The sequence below is a fragment of the Podarcis muralis genome, chromosome 5, assembly GCF_964188315.1.
Source record: "Podarcis muralis chromosome 5, rPodMur119.hap1.1, whole genome shotgun sequence".
Classification (NCBI taxonomy): domain Eukaryota; kingdom Metazoa; phylum Chordata; class Lepidosauria; order Squamata; family Lacertidae; genus Podarcis; species Podarcis muralis.
The window spans coordinates 48,088,990-48,109,450 of record NC_135659.1 but is presented as its reverse complement, the minus strand read 5'-3'; the positions used below and the strand labels follow the sequence as shown (position 1 = coordinate 48,109,450).

General features: G+C 43.1%; 1 protein-coding gene across 1 annotated transcript in view; it reads right to left on the bottom strand.

Moving 5' to 3' along the window:
* The window catches only part of TRABD2B (TraB domain containing 2B), a 240,707-nt gene extending 231,436 nt beyond the window's left edge, over nt 1–9,271 (bottom strand). Inside the window, exons 1-2 of the mRNA XM_028733547.2 lie at nt 8,526–9,271; nt 5,543–6,103 (exon numbers count right to left, since the gene is read on the bottom strand). Coding sequence (XP_028589380.2) covers nt 5,543–6,103; nt 8,526–8,648 — 684 coding nt within the window. The 5' untranslated portion in view covers nt 8,649–9,271. The remainder of the gene's footprint in view (nt 1–5,542; nt 6,104–8,525) is intronic.
* Between the last annotated feature and the right edge of the window lie 11,190 nt (nt 9,272–20,461).

Genomic DNA, 20,461 nt, shown 5'->3' with positions numbered 1-20,461 from the left:
ATATGTTCATACTCTTGATGCCAAGCAAAACCTACTTGCTGGAAAAGAGATTGGGATCTGCTGTAGATCTCTGAGTGATTTGCAGCAGCAGCATCAAAATGACTTCTTTCACCTAAATTGGGTTGCTGAAATAAAGAGAGGCTGGGGTAACCAGGAACGGGCAGAAGGCTGAAGCTCACACAAAACCCTGCCCCATGCTATACTAAGCTGCAGGCAGTGGAACGAATTGGGCCCAGATTGAGCCTGATGTCATCAAGCCATGGCAGAGGGGCCAGCTCAGGATCCAGCCTCTCCCTCTCCCTTGTCCCTGGAATGCCCAGACAGAAATCCTGCCAGTGGTATTCTGTTTGCCTGCACTTTCAGCAGGTGGACAGAGGCCAGAGGAGCTGTTTTGAGATGAGCAGAAAGAGATCTCCACCCCATTCAACCATCCCAGCATGGCAGATCAGGAGTTTGACTGCAGCCTTAGAGACAAACCACTTCATTTTGGCATAAACAGTTGGCATAGGAAACAGTCCACAATGGGCTTGTGGTGTTCTGGGAAAAGACATATCTTCAGTTTGAATAAGTGTATTTAATCGCTTTGAGAAGTAAGTTATAAAAGGTACTGATTTAATACCTTTTTGTACCATATCCCAAGCAGATCTTGTAAACCCCCCCCCCCCCCGCAAGTCAAATGTGCAATTTGTGGCCCAGTGAGCCAAATGCAGGCCACCAGCTGTGTAAGGCAGCCTGTCGAGCTCAGCAAATTATCTTTTTGCCACACGCTTGGGATTGCACAAATGCACTTCAGGCATCCAGCAGGCTCATGACTGTTGAATAGATTTTTTACTTGATGAGTCACAAACTGCAAATACCTCCCTCTACAGCATCCTATTATTATTATTATTATTATTATTATTATTATTATTATTATTATTATTATCATTATCATCATCATCATCATTACTTATACCCCACCCATCTGGCCAGGCCTCCCCAGCCACTCTGGGCAGCTTCCAACAGGATATTAAAAACACAATAAAAGATCCAACATTTAAAACTTCCCTAAACTGGGCTGCCTTCAGATGTCTTCTAAAAGTCTGGTAGTTGTTTTTCTCTTTGACATCTGGTGGGGGGGTGTTCCACAGGGCGGGCACCACTGCCAAGAAAGCCTTCTGCCTGGTTCCCTGTAACCTTACTTCTTGCAGTAAGCACTATTCTAAGACACTATAGAAATTGGAATGAACCAGGAGCTGGGCAAGAGCACACAGGCATGGAAACTGGGTTGGGATACACAAATTTGCATAATTAAATGTGATACAATAAAAGTCTTCAGGGATACAAATGCCACTAAAATCTCCATCGTATTTTAAGTAGTGGTGGATGCTCCAAAGATGGGATCTTCTTCCCTGTCCTTAAAGCATCTTCACTTTATTTCAGAAACCAATAGAAGCCAACTTCAACTAAGCAGACACAATGCATCCATCCTATTTAAATTTCCAGTAGCATGAAACTTGAGAAAAGGGTAAAAAAGAAAGAAAGAAGCTAACCACTTCGAGAAGGGGAGGGACTGGCTGGAAGAGAAGCAAACCACTTATTTTCCCTCAGTAAGTGTTTGAAAATTGGATAGATTGAAAACAAATGCTTAAGGATGTTTCGGTACAGCATGCTTTCTAGGACTCTGTTTCCAAATTTTTCAGATTATATATTACAATTAAAGTAATGCTGAAAGCAGGTTAAAACAAACTCAACTGATGCCCATAACAGATTCAGGGCTATAAACGATCACAGATGTTCACATCGGCCTAGACATACCACTGGAATACAAACTCTGGTCATTTTCTAATTTCCATCATTAATACCACTAATTATATGTTTCTCAGGAGAAGATCCAAGATTTAGAATTAAGAGAGGAAATCTAGTTCATCGTAATCCACTCCTTTCAATTAAGGCCATAATACACCACGCAGTGGGATTGCTAGACAGAATGATAACATTACAAATTGCTCCCTTTGAGCAATCTGCCAGGTGCCAAGTGCAGCCAGTTCTTAGACAGCACCAAAAAGGACAGAAGAGGATCAGCAAGCCTAGTTGTGCTTTCTTTCCTCCCATGTTACTTTGGAATACATTGCTTTCCCAATCAGGGGGAATTTTAAAAGGGACTTTTCAAATTTGAGGTCACACAGTACTCTGTTGACCGCTTCCACTTATTCCACAAGGACCTGCACCAACAAAATGAAAGCATGTTCTACAGGCCAGTGGCTGCCCTGGGGGCGTAGTGATGTCTAATGTAACACTTCAGCAGCAAATACTTCACATTTGAGAAAGAGATTTTAAAACTCTTCCTGAATGGCAGAGATTATTCAGCTTTCCTTACTAAGCAGCATGTTCTGAACAAGCAACTTTTGTTCAGAAGCCAAAATCCTTCTTGAATATATGAGTATCTCTCTGCCTCCTCCTCCTCCTCCATCATCATCATCTCCATTATGCTAAAAAGATGACTAAAACAGTAGCAGAGTGATTGCTGGTAGAGTTAAAATCAGGGACCAAAAAATAAATCAATATTATTAGGTCCCACTCCAAGAGGTTCTTCTTTTAATGAAAATAATAACTCCCTATCTACAAAAATGTATAATATAATTCACATTTGAAAACTGTCCAACTATCCATTTTTATCAGAGTACTATTTAACCTAATAGAGCCTCAGTGTCATCAGAGGTACCTTATGTTTCTGGTTCATTATTCTGAACTTTGTTTCAAATAGGGTGTACTTGATGTAGAAAACTTGACAGCTCTTTGGAGAAAGCTGGGTCAAAAGTATCTTGTTCAATTTTCAAATGAATAAAATTGAAAAGATTTACATCTAGTTCACTTTAAAAATAAATAGGATCAAAAACGTTGAGTTTGTTCATTGTGACTGAGTACCGGTAATTGGGTTTGTCTATTTTTAAAGTGGGTTTAGATTTGACCTGAATTGAAACTAATGCCTTGTTAAAGGATGCTCAGTTTTACAGTATTTTGCAACTGCTTAATATCCCTAAAACATAACGTGTATCATGATTAGTCTGCTAATTAATAGAAAATAGTCTGCTAATTAATAGAAAATATTAAATAAGAAATTGAATCGAATGGCAATCTCATTTTAAACATCCACACTAACTTGTGTGCTGGCAACCCTGGAATAAGATAATAGTTCATGGATCTAGTCAATCCCATTATTACACCAGTCTTAAGAATATATTTGCCAACAGAGTAAAATATTGGATTGGATGGCTAAAATGTTTAATTAGTTGACAGCCATAGAAATAAGAGAAATTCCCCAAAAGGAGGAGAAACAGCACTTCTGCTCTTTTTGTTCTGCCTTGAAATAAGTATCTTATTTGAAAAGGAACTTCTGGAGAGTTATGTAATGAATGTCATACAGTTGTAAAAATTGCCAAGAAAAGTCCCTGATGCTTTTCTCTCCAGAGTTGTGTACATTTCTGCTGGGGTCATAGAAGGACTGAGGTTATTTGTCCAGCAAGCCCAACATCACCAACAGGATACACTGCACTAGTAAATCATGTGTCAGCTAGCATGTTTTTCCCATTTTATTCCAACCCAGCCTTCTATTTTTGGCACACCTATCAACTAATTATATATTTTCACAGGTGATATTTTGGAGATTGTTAATGGAAAACAGCCACTCTGTCCAAAATAGTGCAGAGATTTTTTTCTTCAGAAAAACATCTGAAACCCATTATCAAGAAAGATACATAGATTATGAAAGCAAAGAGTGTCCAGTGCTGAGGGTATTGTTGTAAATAGAGGACATCTCTGATTTAAAATGTGATAAAAAAAACAGACACAAGCCAGGTAACCAAGACTTTTGGATTTAACATGAACAATTGCAGAAAAAAATGCTAAATTTAGAATAGGTGCTGGTGAATCCCTTAAACCTAAATAATATATAGCGTGGACTTATACTGAGATCTGTCAACAAAGACAAGATCTACCCTCAGAAATGGAGAGACAAAAGTTTTTCAGAAGAGAGTTTTTAAATAAACACATTGTCTTTCACAACAAATTTAAAGTTAACTCTCCTCATAACAACATAAGCCACTTCTTTACTCTCTATATACAAACAGCTATAAAAACAGTAAACACATGCAGGAACTTTCCTTCCTTCTTTCCCTTAGCTCTTTAAAACAGGAAGTGATGAGATTCCTAGAAAATGCTGCAGGATCAACAAACTGCTATGCTTTATGTGTAACAGGTTGGGAAGCAATTCACTTCCTGATCTAAGTAAGTCAGGTGAAATATATAAAGGAAAGGGTACACAAAATGGTGCGCATATTGGAGAAGGTATCTAATTTATTTATTTATTTATTTTTAAATCGCAATGCTTCCTTCAAGGTAGAATTCAAGCCAGCAGACATGCACTCCTCCCTAGGCAAACCTCAGGTAGCCTCCCATTTAGATACTGACCAGAGCTCAACCTGGTCAGCACTGTGAAAGCATCATGTGCTCTCATACTATGTCTGTTATCCACAGTATGCATTCAACATGTAGAGAGACATGGTTTCATGTATATTTTTCTATGGGTATCACGTAATTATAAAAGCAAGACACAGCCAGCCTTGTTCCAAAAAGTCTAACACCATCAGACATTCGCTTGCGTTGAATATACCCAATGGCTTATCTTCTGCCTTTAGGACACGATCATGTTTTAAAGCCTGGTATCATGTTCAATATGGGACGCAGGTGGCGCTGTGGGTAAAAGCCTCAGCGCCTAGGGCTTGCCGATCGAAAGGTCGGCGGTTCGAATCCCCGCGGCGGGGTGTGCTCCCGTTGCTCGGTCCCAGCGTCTGCCAACTTAGCAGTTTGAAAGCACTCTTAAGTGCAAGTAGATAAATAGGGACCGCTTACTGGCAGGAAGGTAAACGGCGTTTCCGTGTGCTGCGCTGGCTCGCCAGATGCAGCTTTGTCACGCTGGCCACGTGACCCGGAAGTGTCTCCGGACAGCGCTGGCCCCCGGCCTCTTGCGTGAGATGGGCGCACAACCCCAGAGTCTGTCAAGACTGGCCCGTACGGGCAGGGGTACCTTTACCTTTTTATCATGTACAATGTGTGTGTGATGGAAAAAACTGAGGCACCACTGCGTTGGCAATGTCTCCACCATCATTGCTCTGCATTATGTTTCTCCAGCATATGCAACAGCTGGGCCTGTGTATGCACACATATTATGTTCCCCCTGAAAGAACAGCACCCTAAGCTTTCAAATGAATTTTGCCACTCGATCAGAAAAACACACACACACCACATTTCCTTGCCCACAAACACCTAGGTTCATACGCAATGTGTATCTGAGAACAAGACACAACCAGTAGGAAAGAATGAACATCCCATGTTCTCATAGAATAATCTCGTTAATGAGCAGAAACTAAATATGAGACATACTAGTCTCTATTTCATATCTGTCTCAAGGTTCTGCCTGGCCCAACCTAACACAGGTCATTTTTCTAAGGAAGAAGGTTATCTTGACTTCTTGAAAGTGTGTGTACGGCCTGCATCTCCTTACCTGGGAGAAGTTCAGCCCATTCAGTGGATGGCATTGCTCTTCCACCCTCTCCACAGCTCCTGTCCTTTTCTTCATCCTCTCCGCCTCCTGAGCCAGGTAGAGGTCCAATACGGGCACTCCACGGGAACGGATATCTGTCTCCGTGAGGGAGTTGACCATCAGCATCACCCAGACGGGCCTTTTGCGCTCCCAGTTCCCAGCAATAGCATTGAAGAGGTAATCAGCATAAAGACCTTTCCCCCGTTGGTCTGGCGTCATCCAGTGAGGGAGCATCAATTTGACGTACTCAAGGTGGCGCTTGAGGCGGTGGTAAAGATCCCGGGGGAGCACGTCTTGCAAATTCTCCCCGTGGGGTAGCAGCTGACAGCTGGCCAGGCCCGAAATGGTGTAGGGGTCAGTGAGGTCCAGCTCAAAGTACACACTGGAACTGGCTTGGAAAGCAGACTTGGAGTTCTCAGGGACAAAGTCCCACACGCGTGTGTAAGGCACATGGATTGTTCCAAATAGATAGGCCGGAGGGTCCCTCCGGATAGTCCAGAGGAAAGAGTTCAAGTCTCTTTGCTAGGGAAAAGGGAATGAAAAGAAGGCAAGAGTCAGTTTGGTGTAAAGCAGGGGTCAGCAAACCTTTTCAGCACTCCACTATCCCTCAGACCTTGTGGGGGGCCAGACTATATATATTTTTGGAGGGGGGAATGAATGAATTCCTATGCCCCACAAATAACCCTGAGATGCATTTTAAATAAAAGGACACATTTTATTCATGTCAAAACATGCTGATTCCCAGACCATCCGCAAACTGGACTGAGAAGGCGATTGGGCCAAGTCCGGCCCCTGGGCCTTAGTTTGCCTACCCATGGTATAAAGCGCTGAGAAAAGTATATTCAGGACCAGTTAAGGGGGGGGGGTGCAAACAGGAACTGTCCATCAGCGTTGTGGTTGAAATCACTTCCTATGGCATAACTTTGCAAAATGTTTTGAGGGCTGCCATTGTACACAATATCCTAGCCCTAACCATGCTGGCATGAAAGCAAGTTATCTATTGGAATCAGTATAAGACTGGTAGGACTGAAGCGGCAATGTGCAACTTGTAGGCCTGTGGATATGGTATGTGTATGGAAAGTCAAGCATGACTGCAAATCAGAGTTCATCGACGCTGCGGTTATTCTACTGAAACCAGTAAAACTATCCCAGCATGACCTTCCCTGGGTTAAGTGGATCCTGGATTGCATCCATAATCTCACATAGTCTGCAATTAAACATGTGAGCAGACAAGTAGGAAAACCATGCATTCAGGAAAGAAAGATAAAATACAGGATGAAGGCTCAAAGTTGTCTGATTAGTTATGCCTTATCAACCAGTTAACGTTCCTTTGTGATTAAAAGAGTGGTAAAACTGAGTAGATCATTATACCAATAAAATTGGAGTCTTTTATTTACAATTAAGTGGTATTCAAATTCAATTAAGTGATATAAATAAAACTAAGCATTTTTTTAAAAAAACAAACCAAAAACCTTATGATTTAACTTTATGAAGTGGGGATTATTGTATAAAATCACAGAAATATCTTATTCATGTGAGAATGAATGCAAGCATTACATCGTGTGTGTTTTGTGTGTGTGTGAGAGTGTGTGTGAGTGTGTGTGTGTGTGTGTGTGTGTGTGTGTGAGAGAGAGAGAGAGAGAGAGAGAGAGAGAGAGAGAGAGAGAGAGAGAGAGAGATTTTGAAAAGATATATACCCATACACACCCATAAACACTCATACCTCAAACTGGATCAAATAATCTTTACACATTTAACTATCTAGGCAGAAATCCAACCCAGGCTAAGAGCTTCTGGTCATTTATTCCTTCATTCGATATTTACAGAAACCCACTGTGCTATACAATGTACGTAAAGTTTCAGCTCGGAGCAAATTTGTTTGTAGACAAATATGGATCACTCTGCAGGGGAATTCTCCTATACAGTCCCCCATTGACTGCCCTTTTGAATTGTTCCTATGAACCATAACTTACAAGCAGCATTTTTTAAAAAAACAAAACAAAAACCTCATTACATTGTCTATGAAAGTTGAATACAACCCATAGCCCTAGCCTATTCAGTGCAGAAAATTGAAGATTTCAACATAACTAACAGGGTCTTGCAGGAAATCAATATCTCTCCGGAGATCTAAAGGATCTGTGAGACTGTCCAAATATGAAATTGTGGCCATGGGGAAGTTGACAAGCTTGCCACACACGGGAGGAGAGAAAGGGTTACCTGGCAAATCTCAACTAATTTGCCAGTGTTTCTTGAACTCTGGAAATAGGGCTCCAGTCCTTTATCTGGCATTAACTATGTTGCAAGTTATGTGAGAAATCTAGATTGTTTTGCGGGCACCTCCATAGAGGAGGAGCAGAAGGGCGAGAGAGATTTCTTGCCAAGTGGTACCCAGGGACGGGAAGGCAAAGTGTCCTGACCGGTAGTAGTCCAACTACTCCTGTTTCACGCCAGCAGTGTGCTAGGGGCTGTGCAACCCGCAGAAGGAAAGAAGGGCATCGCTTCCTTTCCCAAACCTGCTCGCTTGATCCCACCCCACTTCCTCAGGTGTCGAGGGGCACAACCTCTGCCTCCCTGGGGGGCGGACGATCGGCGCTCCCTAGTAGGAGCCATATCCATCTATCTCGCTCCCTCTCCACTTGCAGAGGGTTTCCTCGCTAGGACACCCCGGAGCAGCCAGGAAAGACAGGAACTGACCCGCGTAATTGGCCCGCGCCTTAGTGTAGTGCGGATGTTGCGGAGGGGCGGTTATCATCAGCAACTTTAGAAAGGGGCACCGGCACTATGGGTTGTCTCTGGGGATCATCGCAGTAGAAGGAGAGTCCCAAAGTTGACGGTGGCATGTGGCGCTGCCTCTGCGCTGGATCCACCCCCCCTTAAGCACCGGCAATCACTGACCCCCCACCCCGACCCCCGGGCCTCCTCCTCCCCTTCCCCTCCAGCTCACCGATCGGGGCAGCTCGCAGCGCCCTGGGTCCATCTGCTGGCGCCTCCTGGGCTCCGGGCGCGCCGACGCCGGCAGCACCCCCCCGACGACAGCCAAGCACATCAGCGCCAGGTGGGGCTGCATCCTGCTCCTCCCGGGGGACCCGCCTTGCCGGCTGCCTTCAGAGGGAACTCTCCGCCCGGTCTCGCCTCGGGTGCTTCGGTCCCGGCCACGGTCCCGTCCGCATCTGACAAGTGCAAAAATAAAATAATAATAATAATAATAACGAAGGGAAGAGGGAGCAGCTGAGGAAAGCTAGCAAAAAGAGAATGGGGGCTTAAATGGCCCCACAAGGGCGATCCTGAGGGTCCCGGCGTTGATCCTGAGCCTCTGTCATGCTTGGGGGGCAATGGGACTCTTCGGCGCGGTAAACTTTCTGCGCTGCCCAGGAGTTGCTTGGGTCTCTACCCGCCCCCCCTCTCCGCCTTCAGAAGGAAGGAGGTGGGAGAGTCAAGGTTTGTCTGCGAGGGGGGGGGGCGGAGGTGGTGCCGATCCCGGGTTTGAGATGGCGAGAGACGGAGGGAATGCTATTTGAACAGGCACAGGAAGGCGGGCACTGCTGTGGATGTCATCATGTCAGTTTTCAAACACGGCGAGGAAAAGCCAGGAGGCCAAAAAGAAGGGAGAAAAAGAGAAAAAGAAACAACTTCGCAGCAACTTCCAAACTTTCCCAAACTTTTCTTTCCCATCCCGCCTGCGACTTCGCGGCGGCCAAGCCTGGAGAGGGCGGCTCCTGCCGCAAGAGGGCGCCTGGTGCACAAACAAAGCGCCGCGGAGCTCAAGGTAGAGCCAGACGGGACTCCCGGGAGGGAGGGGAGAGAGATCCCGAAAGGAAAGATGCGAAAGAGCGGGGCGAGGCATTCTCCGACGGGAACATAGACTGGGGCGAAGGAGGGCTCTGCTTTGAGGTGCGTCAGGGACGAAGACACGCTCCTTACTCAGAAAGCTGGGTGCATGTGAAGGGGGGGGTACACTTTGCACATTTCCTCAGCTATTTTTTGTTTCATGTGTCTGGAGGCTTGGCATTTTAGATTCCTAGAGCCCAGAGAAGCTGAGAAGTGGCCCGTGGCCACCTTTTTTCTCCAAGGACCTCAAGGTGGCACACATGGTTCTCTGCCTCATTTTCTCCCCACAACCCTGTGAGGTAGGGTAGACTGAGAGGCTGTGAGTGGCCCATGGTGGCTCAGAGAACTATATGTCCCGTGGTGATTTGAACCCTGGTCTCCCAGGTGCTAATATGACACTCTAACCACTACACTACACACGGGTGGCATTCTGCAGTCAACACTGCCTGCTGGGTCTAGTGTTGCTGTAGTTCTCAGCAGGCCCATGCAGAGCTTCTCTGAGGCCTGGCCTGGCAGTGTAAGTCCAGCATGCCCCCGGCCTGCCCTCCCCAGGTCAGCTTAGCCCTCCAAAGCCCAGGGCAATTGTACCCAGCTTCCCCCACCTACCTGCACAGGCCTGGTTCTGAGCCAAGGGTGGTTTCAGTGGAAACCCTCTTCAGATAGCAAGTGTGATCCTCCTGGCACCTCAGACTGCTGTCTTCTAATCAAGTCAAAAGCTTTCTGTAACTGAATAGCTAGTATATCAAGGATTAAGCTGTTCTATTTTTTTAGCATGTTTCTAGGCTGGGGCTTAATTTGCAAACTGGTCAGCTGAGACCAGGGCCACCTCATTTTCCAGAGGAAGGGTGAGTCCGGATTGTGTTGGGTAGGGGGATATGGGTTGGTATTTTGATGCTGACATCAAAGTGAGGTTGCTGCAAAAAAGCTTTCATGCATTAGGAGATCTGGTTCCAAAAGGAACACCCATCTGGAAGCACCCACTAAATTGTTCTTAGGCACTCCTTTATAGAGAGGGTTCTAAGGCAATGTACAAAGGTGAGAGTAAAACTATTCAACCGGTTTATAAGAACAATGTTGTTTTTAAAACAAAAAACAAACAAAAAAATCCCAACCAATCTAGCTATGACTATACAGCAAACACACATGAGGCAAACTGAACATGCAAAAGTTCAGTGGAAGGGCAGAATCCAACTAAAAGGTCACCTAAAACCATTAGGCAAATAGGGAGGTCTTCAGCCAGGGGGTGCAAGATTAAAATTTTGTCACCAGGTATCTCTCTTTGGGGAGGCATTCCAGAGTCAGGGCACCACCACAGGAGACAAGGCAGAACCCCCTTCCTCCTGATGTGCTGGCTGCCTCTGAGCAGGAACCTTCTGACTCTTGTACTCCTTTGTTCACTACTGTCCTAGGGCTCAAAGAGAGAAAGTGGAAGCCTTGCAAAATTGTCCCACAAGAAGCCACAGAAACTGAAGCAGAAGGAACACCACCAGGCTAAGTTGCAGACGCTCGAGTTTGATCAACAGCACAAGCCCAAGCGTGTTTATTTGGAAGGAGGCCCAAATACGTCTCCTTGTGTCTGCCTCCTGAGATCTCTTTTCGATTGCAGCCCTTACGTATTGGACTATATCATCTAAGTAGGTGCATTTGCACCTATAGGTTCATCTGCAACAATCAATTAAAAATCTGGGTGGGGCTACACATGGAGCCAATGCAATCCCATCATGATTTAAGGAAACATTACATAGCCAGCCCAACTAGTTCTGCTTAATCCAGGCTTCCTCGACCTCAGCCCTCCAGATGTTCTTGGCCTACAACTTCCATGATCCCTAGCTAGCAGGACCACTAGTCAGGGATGATGGGAACTGTGATCTCAAAACATCTGGAAGGCCAAGGATGAGGAAGCCTGGCTTAATCCTACAACTCCTCAAGAGATGCTTGCCCTTCCTCAATCTGGTATTAGATGCTTGAGAGAGAGGTGGCAATCGGCTCTCATAAGCAATTTCGGCTGCAACCTCTCCCCACTGACTTAGGAGGAAGCTGTATTAGACTCAATGGGGCTGCTTGTGAGTTGGCAAATGTGGTTACTTATATTCCAAAGCAGTGAGCATGGACTTAAGTCCATTGCTTTCAGTGGGTTCACTCTATGTCTAACATTGGATATCAATCACTGTTTTGTCAATTGGTGTTTGCAAAATGGTGTCTGTGTTATTTCATAAATCTGCATACAGTGCAATTCTACACACTTTGAATGGGCCTCTCTCCCAGGAAGGGTTGGTACGGGAATTCAGCCTTAATATATCTTCTGTGTGGGCTGAAGTAGGGTCCACGCTGTGCGGTTTTCCTGGGCGTAGTGGACTGTTGTTTATGGACTGAGTAGACCCATTAAAATAAATGGAGCGAACAGTGACTTAACTGTGTACAGGATTTCCCTAAAACCAGCTTCAATAATAAAAGCTACATCATAGATATTTGGTCACTGTGGTTACAGTGCTAAACAACTGTGACTACATAGAGAGAATTAATGAAGGAGGGTTGACGTTAAAAAACAAATCCAGTTTGTTTTACTTGGATTCTGTTTCTGCCTTCCAGACATGAAAACAATATCTGCAATATCTGAAGGTTTTAATATGTGAAGAAAAATTAAACCCATTGACTTATCAAACAGATCCCATAGAAGGGAAATATGCCAAAGAATAGGAGATTCGGCTGCACATTCTGTATTTAAATTGTTTCTTTAAAAGTTAATGACTAATAGGTGTTGTTATAAGGTGTTAAAGATTAATAGATGCCTCAGGAAATTATTCCGTAGTGGTAATAATCATTATAGACTACCAGAAGCAGGGTGGTCAGAATGCAAAATTTAGCTAATATTTATGGATGTTGTTACCATATCTACTAAATAGATTCGTAGTTACTACATTTCCAGTATGTTTTTAATTTGCATCTCAGTAGCTGTGATCCTGACACCCATGGAATTCTTACATAATGAAACGGGTGGCATTTGTTTCAAACAAGTTTCAGAACTGTAAAATTTGCAAGATTGTGGGTTGTATCGAATATTGTGTGCAAGTGGAAGGAAGCCAGCACAACAGGTCTTTGTGTAGCTCTCCTCTACCCTCCTCTTCAGAAGAGAAGAAGAAGAAGAAGAGTTTGGATTTGATATCCCGCCTTTCACTCCCTTTAAGGATTCTCAAAGCAGCTAACATTCTCCTTTCCCTTCCTCCCCCACAACAAACACTCTGTGAGGTGAGTGGGGCTGAGAGACTTCAAAGAAGTGTGACTGGCCCAAGGTCACCCAGCAGCTGCATGTGGAAGAGCGGAGACACGAACCCGGTTCCCCAGATTACGAGACTACCGCTCTTAACCACTACACCATACTGGCTCTCTTCAGCCCCATAAAATCCCTGAAAACCTTCTCTAGAGCACTGGTCTTCAACTGGTGGGTCGGGGCCAATATCAGGTTGTAGCCTAATGTAAGATGGTTCACAACCACAACTACTACTATCACCATACACATATATGGGGGGAAAGAGAGGAAGAAAAGGCTCCCCAAAAGCAGGTTTGGATAGTGGATCCCAGGTCCGAAAACACTGATGACTATTGCTCTAGAGTATCAGAGAACCAACCAAGCCTTGTAGGCCGTGTGGGAGCAGGGAATGACCCAAAATTGGGTAGAAGAATCTTGCACCCCCTCCCACAGCAGTCCCAAATGTTGTTGTTGGTATCCGTTCGCCTTTGGGGGTGAGGTCAAACTGTTGGCAGGTTGCAGTGCCTGCTGCGCAGAAGAGACATGTTTTGTTGCAGCTGGAGCAGATGAAGGCATTCAGTTGTGCTACTGCAAATGTCCCATGGTGTTTCTTCTCTCTGCGCAGCACGTAAAATACAGTAAGTTCAACAGAGGCACTCGAGAGGTTTTAGCAATGGGGGATAGGGAAAGGGAACGGTCCTGTCTTTGAACTGGCCCTTTTGCTCATGTAATGGTAGATACAATCCTTTAAAAAGTGGGAGCTAAAGCTGTAATCCTAGCCATGTCTACTCAGAAGTAAGGGTTATTGAATTATAGGGGGCTTATTCCCAGGTAAATTGGATTCAGAATGCAGCCTAAATTGTTTATTCACACAAACTCAGCCCTGATTCACACAGCTGTTTTCAAAAGCATCACCCTATGGTCAGAAGCCCCCAGATGCTTGTCGGTTCTGACTGCGGCTAAAGCCAGAAACAGAGTCAGTAGGGATGCCAACAGGTGAGTAAACAGACCAGAGGGTCTGCAGTGATGCACAGAAATCTAGAAGGGGGGTAGATATGCATGAAACATAGAAAATGTCAGAACAGGTAGCTGCTACAGTCAGCAAGAGGCTTTTCAAGATGCAGAAGTTCTCTGTGAACTAGAACATAAAGGTACATGAATAGCTGCTTCTCTGTTACATGGTTTGCATCAGTAATGTCAGCAACACACACACCCTTTGAAATGCAGATAAGTAAGAGAAGGTCTGAAAAGCATTTTGTAGTCTACTGAGCCAAGCATGAGATCTGATTTGCACTACTGTGACCTTTGAATGGGGTGTATCAATCTCTGCACTTGGAAGCTTTCAGAAACCCCAATGCTACACCAGCATGGCAAGCAGATATGCTGGCAGGCCATATTGTATCAATGGAAACTGGCTTGTTACTTAGACATTTCCCCATAGCTCCTTAAAACACATTTTTTCCCTATCAAAAGTTGTTGTTTTGTTTCTCCCAAGCATCAAATGAAGGGAATAGTCTACTGCCAAGGATGAGAGGTTGGGTGTTGGCTTTAATGTTGCTCTAAGTACATTGACCAACCCCATCTTTTCCCATCCAAAAGGCAAAACAGAAAGAAACTCATATTCTGTGTGAGACAGCAACATTCTTTGTTATCACAACAATTTCTACGCTCTTTGGATTTCTCAGTGTCTGAAAGGAAAGACAATTATTATTTTTCATGCATTTTTGGTAAAGGGTTCTACTCTGCTAATAGGTTGAGCATACATATTTTGAATAAACCAATCAATATATAAATTATCTTTTTGTTGTTGTTTAGTCGTTTAGTCGTGTCTGACTCCTCATGACCCCACAAACTAACCAAATTGGAAGAAATTATAATAAAGAGAAGTTCAGGAAAATGGCATTAATCTAGGAAATGGGTCTAGCTTCCTTTAGATGCCATCCAAATCACATCTCCTCAACAATGTCCATATTAATAAGAGCTGCCTTCCAATTAATCTACAACACACACACACACACACACACACACACACACACCATGCCCAGATTCCTCCTCCTCCTCATCTTCTTCTTCTTCTTCTTCTTCTTCTTCTTCTTCTTCTTCTTCTTCTTCTTCACCTTCACATTTTTTCCCTCTTGGGACCAGTTTTGATGAAAAGCCATAACTCAACATATTGATCATCGCTTCTAAATGTTTCCTAAGCTCATCCTGCCTGCCAGTTACTCCAGGATGCCTGGAGGCAATCAAAAGAAATGGATCGCCTCTGATTGAACCAGACTGTGTGGTGATTGAGGGCTGTTGGTTTGGCTGCCTGCTGCGAACCTGAGTGTGCATCTGGTACCAACAAGCCCCTGGTTTTGCAGGCAGTCAAGAAGAGCTTTGTCTACCTTCAGATGATAACAAAGTCTGCCAATGTTATCAAGCACTCCAAGCAAATAAATGACTAAAGGAGGTTGTCACTGGTGGTTGTGAAGTACATAAGAGGTTGCTGGATCAGGCCAGTGGCCAGTCTAGTCCTGCATCCTGTTCTCATAGTGGCTGAACAGTTGCCTGTAGGAAACCAGCAAGCAGGATTCGAGCACAAGAGCATTCTCCCCTCCTGTAAAACATTTGTACTATTTGCCAAACAAATAGCTGCTGCTTAGCTGGACCTTTGTGGTAACGGGGGGGGGGGGTGGGGGGAATGGATCATTTCTCTGGGACAAGTGATCATTGCCCATTTCTTATAAGGGACTTCAGCTGCCAAGAAACTGCTCCAGATATGTTTTGTTTGTTCCACATGAATCTAGTATTTCCTTAAAAAAGAAATATGAAGCCTCAGATCTACCTGGAAGCTTCACCCTTGTGCATGGGAAGATCATTGTTATTTGAAGATTAGAGGCTATTCTGCCTATGACATAGTTCTTCAGATAAATCTAGCTGAATTCTGGAATTAAAAGCCAGTTCCAGAGCTAAGACCCACAAGAAGAGCTGATCCCTTCCCCAGTTAGAAATTAATTTTCTTCTATCCTATCCAGTGTTAGCCACATCTAACACCTCCGGATTTAGTTCTCCCAATGATTGCAGAATTTTCAGGAGGTGATTTGCAGGGTGGGATGGGGGGCGGGTTGCACACATGAGCAATATCAGCAACTCATCCATACCATAACCAATGACAAATTGGAATTTGATCAATATCAACGTGATCCATGGGGATGGTGATCTTATGACACAGGATTTTATGGCCCCTGAAAGTAAGGCAAATTTTGTTTCTTCTTGGTAGAGCACAAGCATAAAAATAGACAGAACGTGAGCTTTCCTGTTACAATGGAATGGTTGGTTTCCATGGTCTCGTGGAAACTTCCAAGTACATTCCAAAGAACGGAAATTGGAGATCCCAATTTGTTTGCCATCCCTGATGACATCTCACCTAGGACTTAAGCCCTAGCCTCAGATGGATGACTTTTACAAGGGCATCTCTTCGGCAACTGCAAGGAAATTAATTCTTCTGCTGTAATTTTAATTCTTTCTCTCCCCCCGCCCTCCCCCCCTGCAGATCAGTTCCATATGTCACTGCACTTTGCACAGCAGTTCCAAGCAAGTCTTGGTAATGTTATAACCAGCTTCTAATGTCAATATTTACAAAAAACTTTAACTACATTGTTCTGGTATTCGGAAATGTGTAACTGTCTACCTGCTACCGCAGGGTTTTAGCTAAGAGTTATTTACGGCCTCTATTAAAGAAAACCTGTAATCCATGAAGCCAGTTGCTTATCACACTTAAGTGGAGGATTAGTAATTAAGAAACTGCTATCTATCCAGTGTATTTTTCTAGAAAAAGAGGTGCAGAAACTCACCATTAGCACCTCCCTTGTTTGCTTATAATGGTAATGGCGCCCACCTGAGAGGTGCCAGAACAGAGTTAAATCCAAAAGATGGCACACAGGACTGTGGGCAATCATCACAACTGGCCACATAGATGGAAGCAAGGCTACAATTAATTGACATTATTTGGTAACGAACTATTGGGAAGCATCAGAACTAACATTTTAACAAATCCCTTTCAACAGCTGTCAGGATTCCTCAGCATTTTGGAAGCATGGACCATAATTCTTTTCTAGGTTGAGCTAATCCACATCTCTAGCACGATTCCATCCGCAAACAACTGTGAAATCAGAAATCTTCCAGCTGTTGATCCCATAAGTCTAGTGAAAAGATAACATGTTGTATTATTGGCTCTGAACATTTCTGTGTGGTTCACTCAGTAAAAATCTGAGAATCTTTTTTAGTGTGATCTGGCATTTTTTATATATATTTTTTTTGCTTTCTAAATCAGTAGAGGCAGACCTGTTGCTTTCCAGATGTTGTTGAACTACAGTTCCCATCATCCCTGACCATTGGAATCACAGAATTGTAGAATTGGAAGGGACCAGGTGTGCCAACTCCTAGAGGCAGAGGGGTCTTTGGTCCCCTCAATATTTGCTGGCAGGGGGCTGGGCCCCCACAATGCTGAGGGGATGGAGGAGGCCGAGCACGGTGTGGTTCAATGGCTGCAGAAGGCAGGAGCAAAGATACAAAAGTGGCTGAGAAGCAGTCACCGAGAACTTTGAGGAAAGAGGCAAGAAGGAATTTCAAGGGGAAATATCAGATCTATCTTCTATAATCACAGAATTGAGACTTGTGAAAACAAGTAGTATGCTGTAGCATAGAAGGGGTGAGGCTCAAGTAATTCCTGATTTGTGTTAGCAGGCAAATAGCATCAGATAATCTACCCCCAAGAACTTGGGGCAGTTTCGTACATGCATTTGCCCTGCCAGAAGCTGAATGTGTGTGTGTGTGTGTGTGTGTGTGTGTGTGTGTGTGTGTTTGCATGTGAGAAGAATTGGCACCACATATGCAAATACACCTTTCTAGAAACATGCTTAAACTTATCACACCACTGAGAGGAAGCTCCTATTTCATCGCTTGTGTCATGGCTTTGTAAACTAATGAAAACTCTTTTTTCAGAGCACTGTACACCTTGAAAACACTAAGAACTCACACCTGAAGGTGCCCTGGGCAACCCTAATTGCACAACACAGGAGCCTTGGAGAAAATATTATTTCCCTGGTGGGAATCCTGGCTTTTTTATTTTGCTTCTAACCTGCCTTCTTAGGATAAACTCTCACCAAGAAGTTTACCAGAAAAACATGTTAAAATCAGGAAAAACAATGGGATTCATAGCATCCAACAGAACAACATCATTAAAAAAAAATGTTCCTATGAACTGGATTTCTCTACTTCCATGCAGAAATCAAGTCCTCTGGACATCCATTTCCAGCTTCATGTTTTACACTACCTGTAATGGTGCCTATCACATAGACCAGGGAAAGTCAACCTGATGCCCTCCAGATATTGTTGGACTCCAATTCCCCTCAGCCCCAGCCAGCAGGATTAGGAATTATGGGAGTTGTAGTCCACAACATCTAGAGGGCACCACATTGGCTACCCCTGATACAGACCCTACTCAAGAGCAATCCAAGCTCCTCAGAGGAGAAAGCGCTATGCAAGTACCCAGAAATTAAAATAACAAAATTAAACTGGAGTTTATTTTCCTCTTCAGAAACTGTTCCGCCAAATTCCTAAGCTGTTTTACAGAAGAAATCTGTTGGTGTTTAATTCTTAACTCACTGTGTAAACATTGTGCTTCGATAAACCAAAGTATGCATGCATTTATGTATAAAGTAGATATGAGCTTAAAAGTCTACCTTGAGCATCTGTCTTTATTGGAACTCCTGTCCTGCCTAGACTCCTTTTGAAGGGTTTTTAAATACATTTCCATAATCTAGCAAAGGAACAAAAAATAAAATAAAACATTTTCCTACTTACATCAAGCATTAAATCCATAGGGAACAATAACAAACCTTTGAGAATGCAAAAAGGGCATTTTGCCAAAACAAATCAAGGAATTGAATATATGTTTTCTCTCCCTCTCTTTTTCCCTTCCAACATTAATAAGGTTTGGAATTTACTTTAATTTTTTTCCAATTAAAAGGAAGATTCCCTTATATAGATATATTAGTACTTTACCAGTTAGAAACCACTGTCCAGATCTTCTCATTTTATGGCCATCTTACTAGCTCATTATAGACTCTTCCATTTACCTGGTCCACAGTTGCTTTGATTTGACTGCTACATAAAATGATGGGTAGCTGGCCTACAGAAAGACCCCATAATTTCAGTAGAAAATAATTTCAGGTGTGTTTGAGATAAAAATCAAATGCCCTAATTCTGCAGAGGTGCTCCACGAAGAGAAACAAGATTTCAAGCATAAGTTTTCCTTATGGATTAATTCAATGAACACAAAACTTCAACACGTTATGCATGGGCAGGGGAACAGTCAATGGCACACAGAACCCAAATGCACCACTAAACAATGGTTGGTTTGTTACACTGTTGTTTCCCTTGCTTGGTGGGAACAGGTGGCTTTTTTTTATTCATGAAACCTGTTGCCTTTTTATAAAAAACAACAACAGTGAAAAACACTTAAGAGAATATCATTCCAGGCACTTCCTTCTATTTCAATAGGTGATAAATGTCACCATGAATTCATTTGTTGAAAACTCTCACATATAGTAAAAGCATATGTGAGATTTCTGGACTGAGACCTTACCCAGCTTTCATGGATTGCATACATGGAGTGAAATCCTATGCATGTTTACTCAGAAGTAAGGTCCAGTGTGTTTGATGCAAATTATTACATGTATGTATGTATATGTATATGTATGTATATATAGTCAAAACAAAAAAAATTCCTTCCAGTAGCACCTTAAAGACCAACTAAGTTAGTTCTTGGTATGAGCTTTCGTGTGCATGCACACTTCTTCAGATACACAGATATGTATATATAGGTTTGCAGACATAATCCAACATCCTTGGAAGTCCATTACCAAACTTCACCCCATATTTCCTCCCAAATCTCACATGTTGGGGGGCGGGGGTGGCTACTGCACTTATCTATCTATATCTATCTATCTATCATCTATCTATCTATCTATCATCATCTATCTATCTATCTATCTATCTATCATCTATCTATCATCTATCTATCTATCTATCTATCATCTATCTATCTATCTATCATCTATCTATCTATCTATCATCTATCTATCATCTATCTATCATCTATCTATCTATCTATCTATCTATCTATCTATCTATCTATCTATCTATCATCTATCTATCTATCTATCTATCATCTATCTATCTATCTATCTATCATCTATCTATCTATCTATCATCTATCTATCTATCTATCTATCTATCTATCTATCTATCTATCTCTGAAAGACCTTCTACCTTATCTGAAATTGACCAGACAGTTGAAGCGGGGAATGATCTGTTTGTGAGCAAGCATGGAATCTCTGTTCATTATTGTGTCTACTTGTAGAAGAAGAGGACACCCAGTGAAAAATAGACCACCAAAGGTATCAAATAAACAAAAGAAAATATAGTTTCACAAAGTATGCCATCAGTTTTTGGAATCCATTGCTAAGGGTTGTGACTGAGTGTGCTGAACTCAAGGATGGATTATCATTTGATATATAAAAAGAGACCAAAAGGAAAATAACAATGGGAATTAACTGTTGTGGAGGGTGGGACGATAAAAAAACACAATTCTCCTGTCAGTCTGGGAATATCTCCTCACTCACCCAGTTTAGAATATTCCACCATTCTTCATGGGCGTTTCTTGTCTTTCAGCAGAGTAAGCGGCTCATGCATATGTCTAACGAAGCTTTAATAATAAAGAAAAGTGTAAGACAATAACATACTGTCTGAGAGAAACT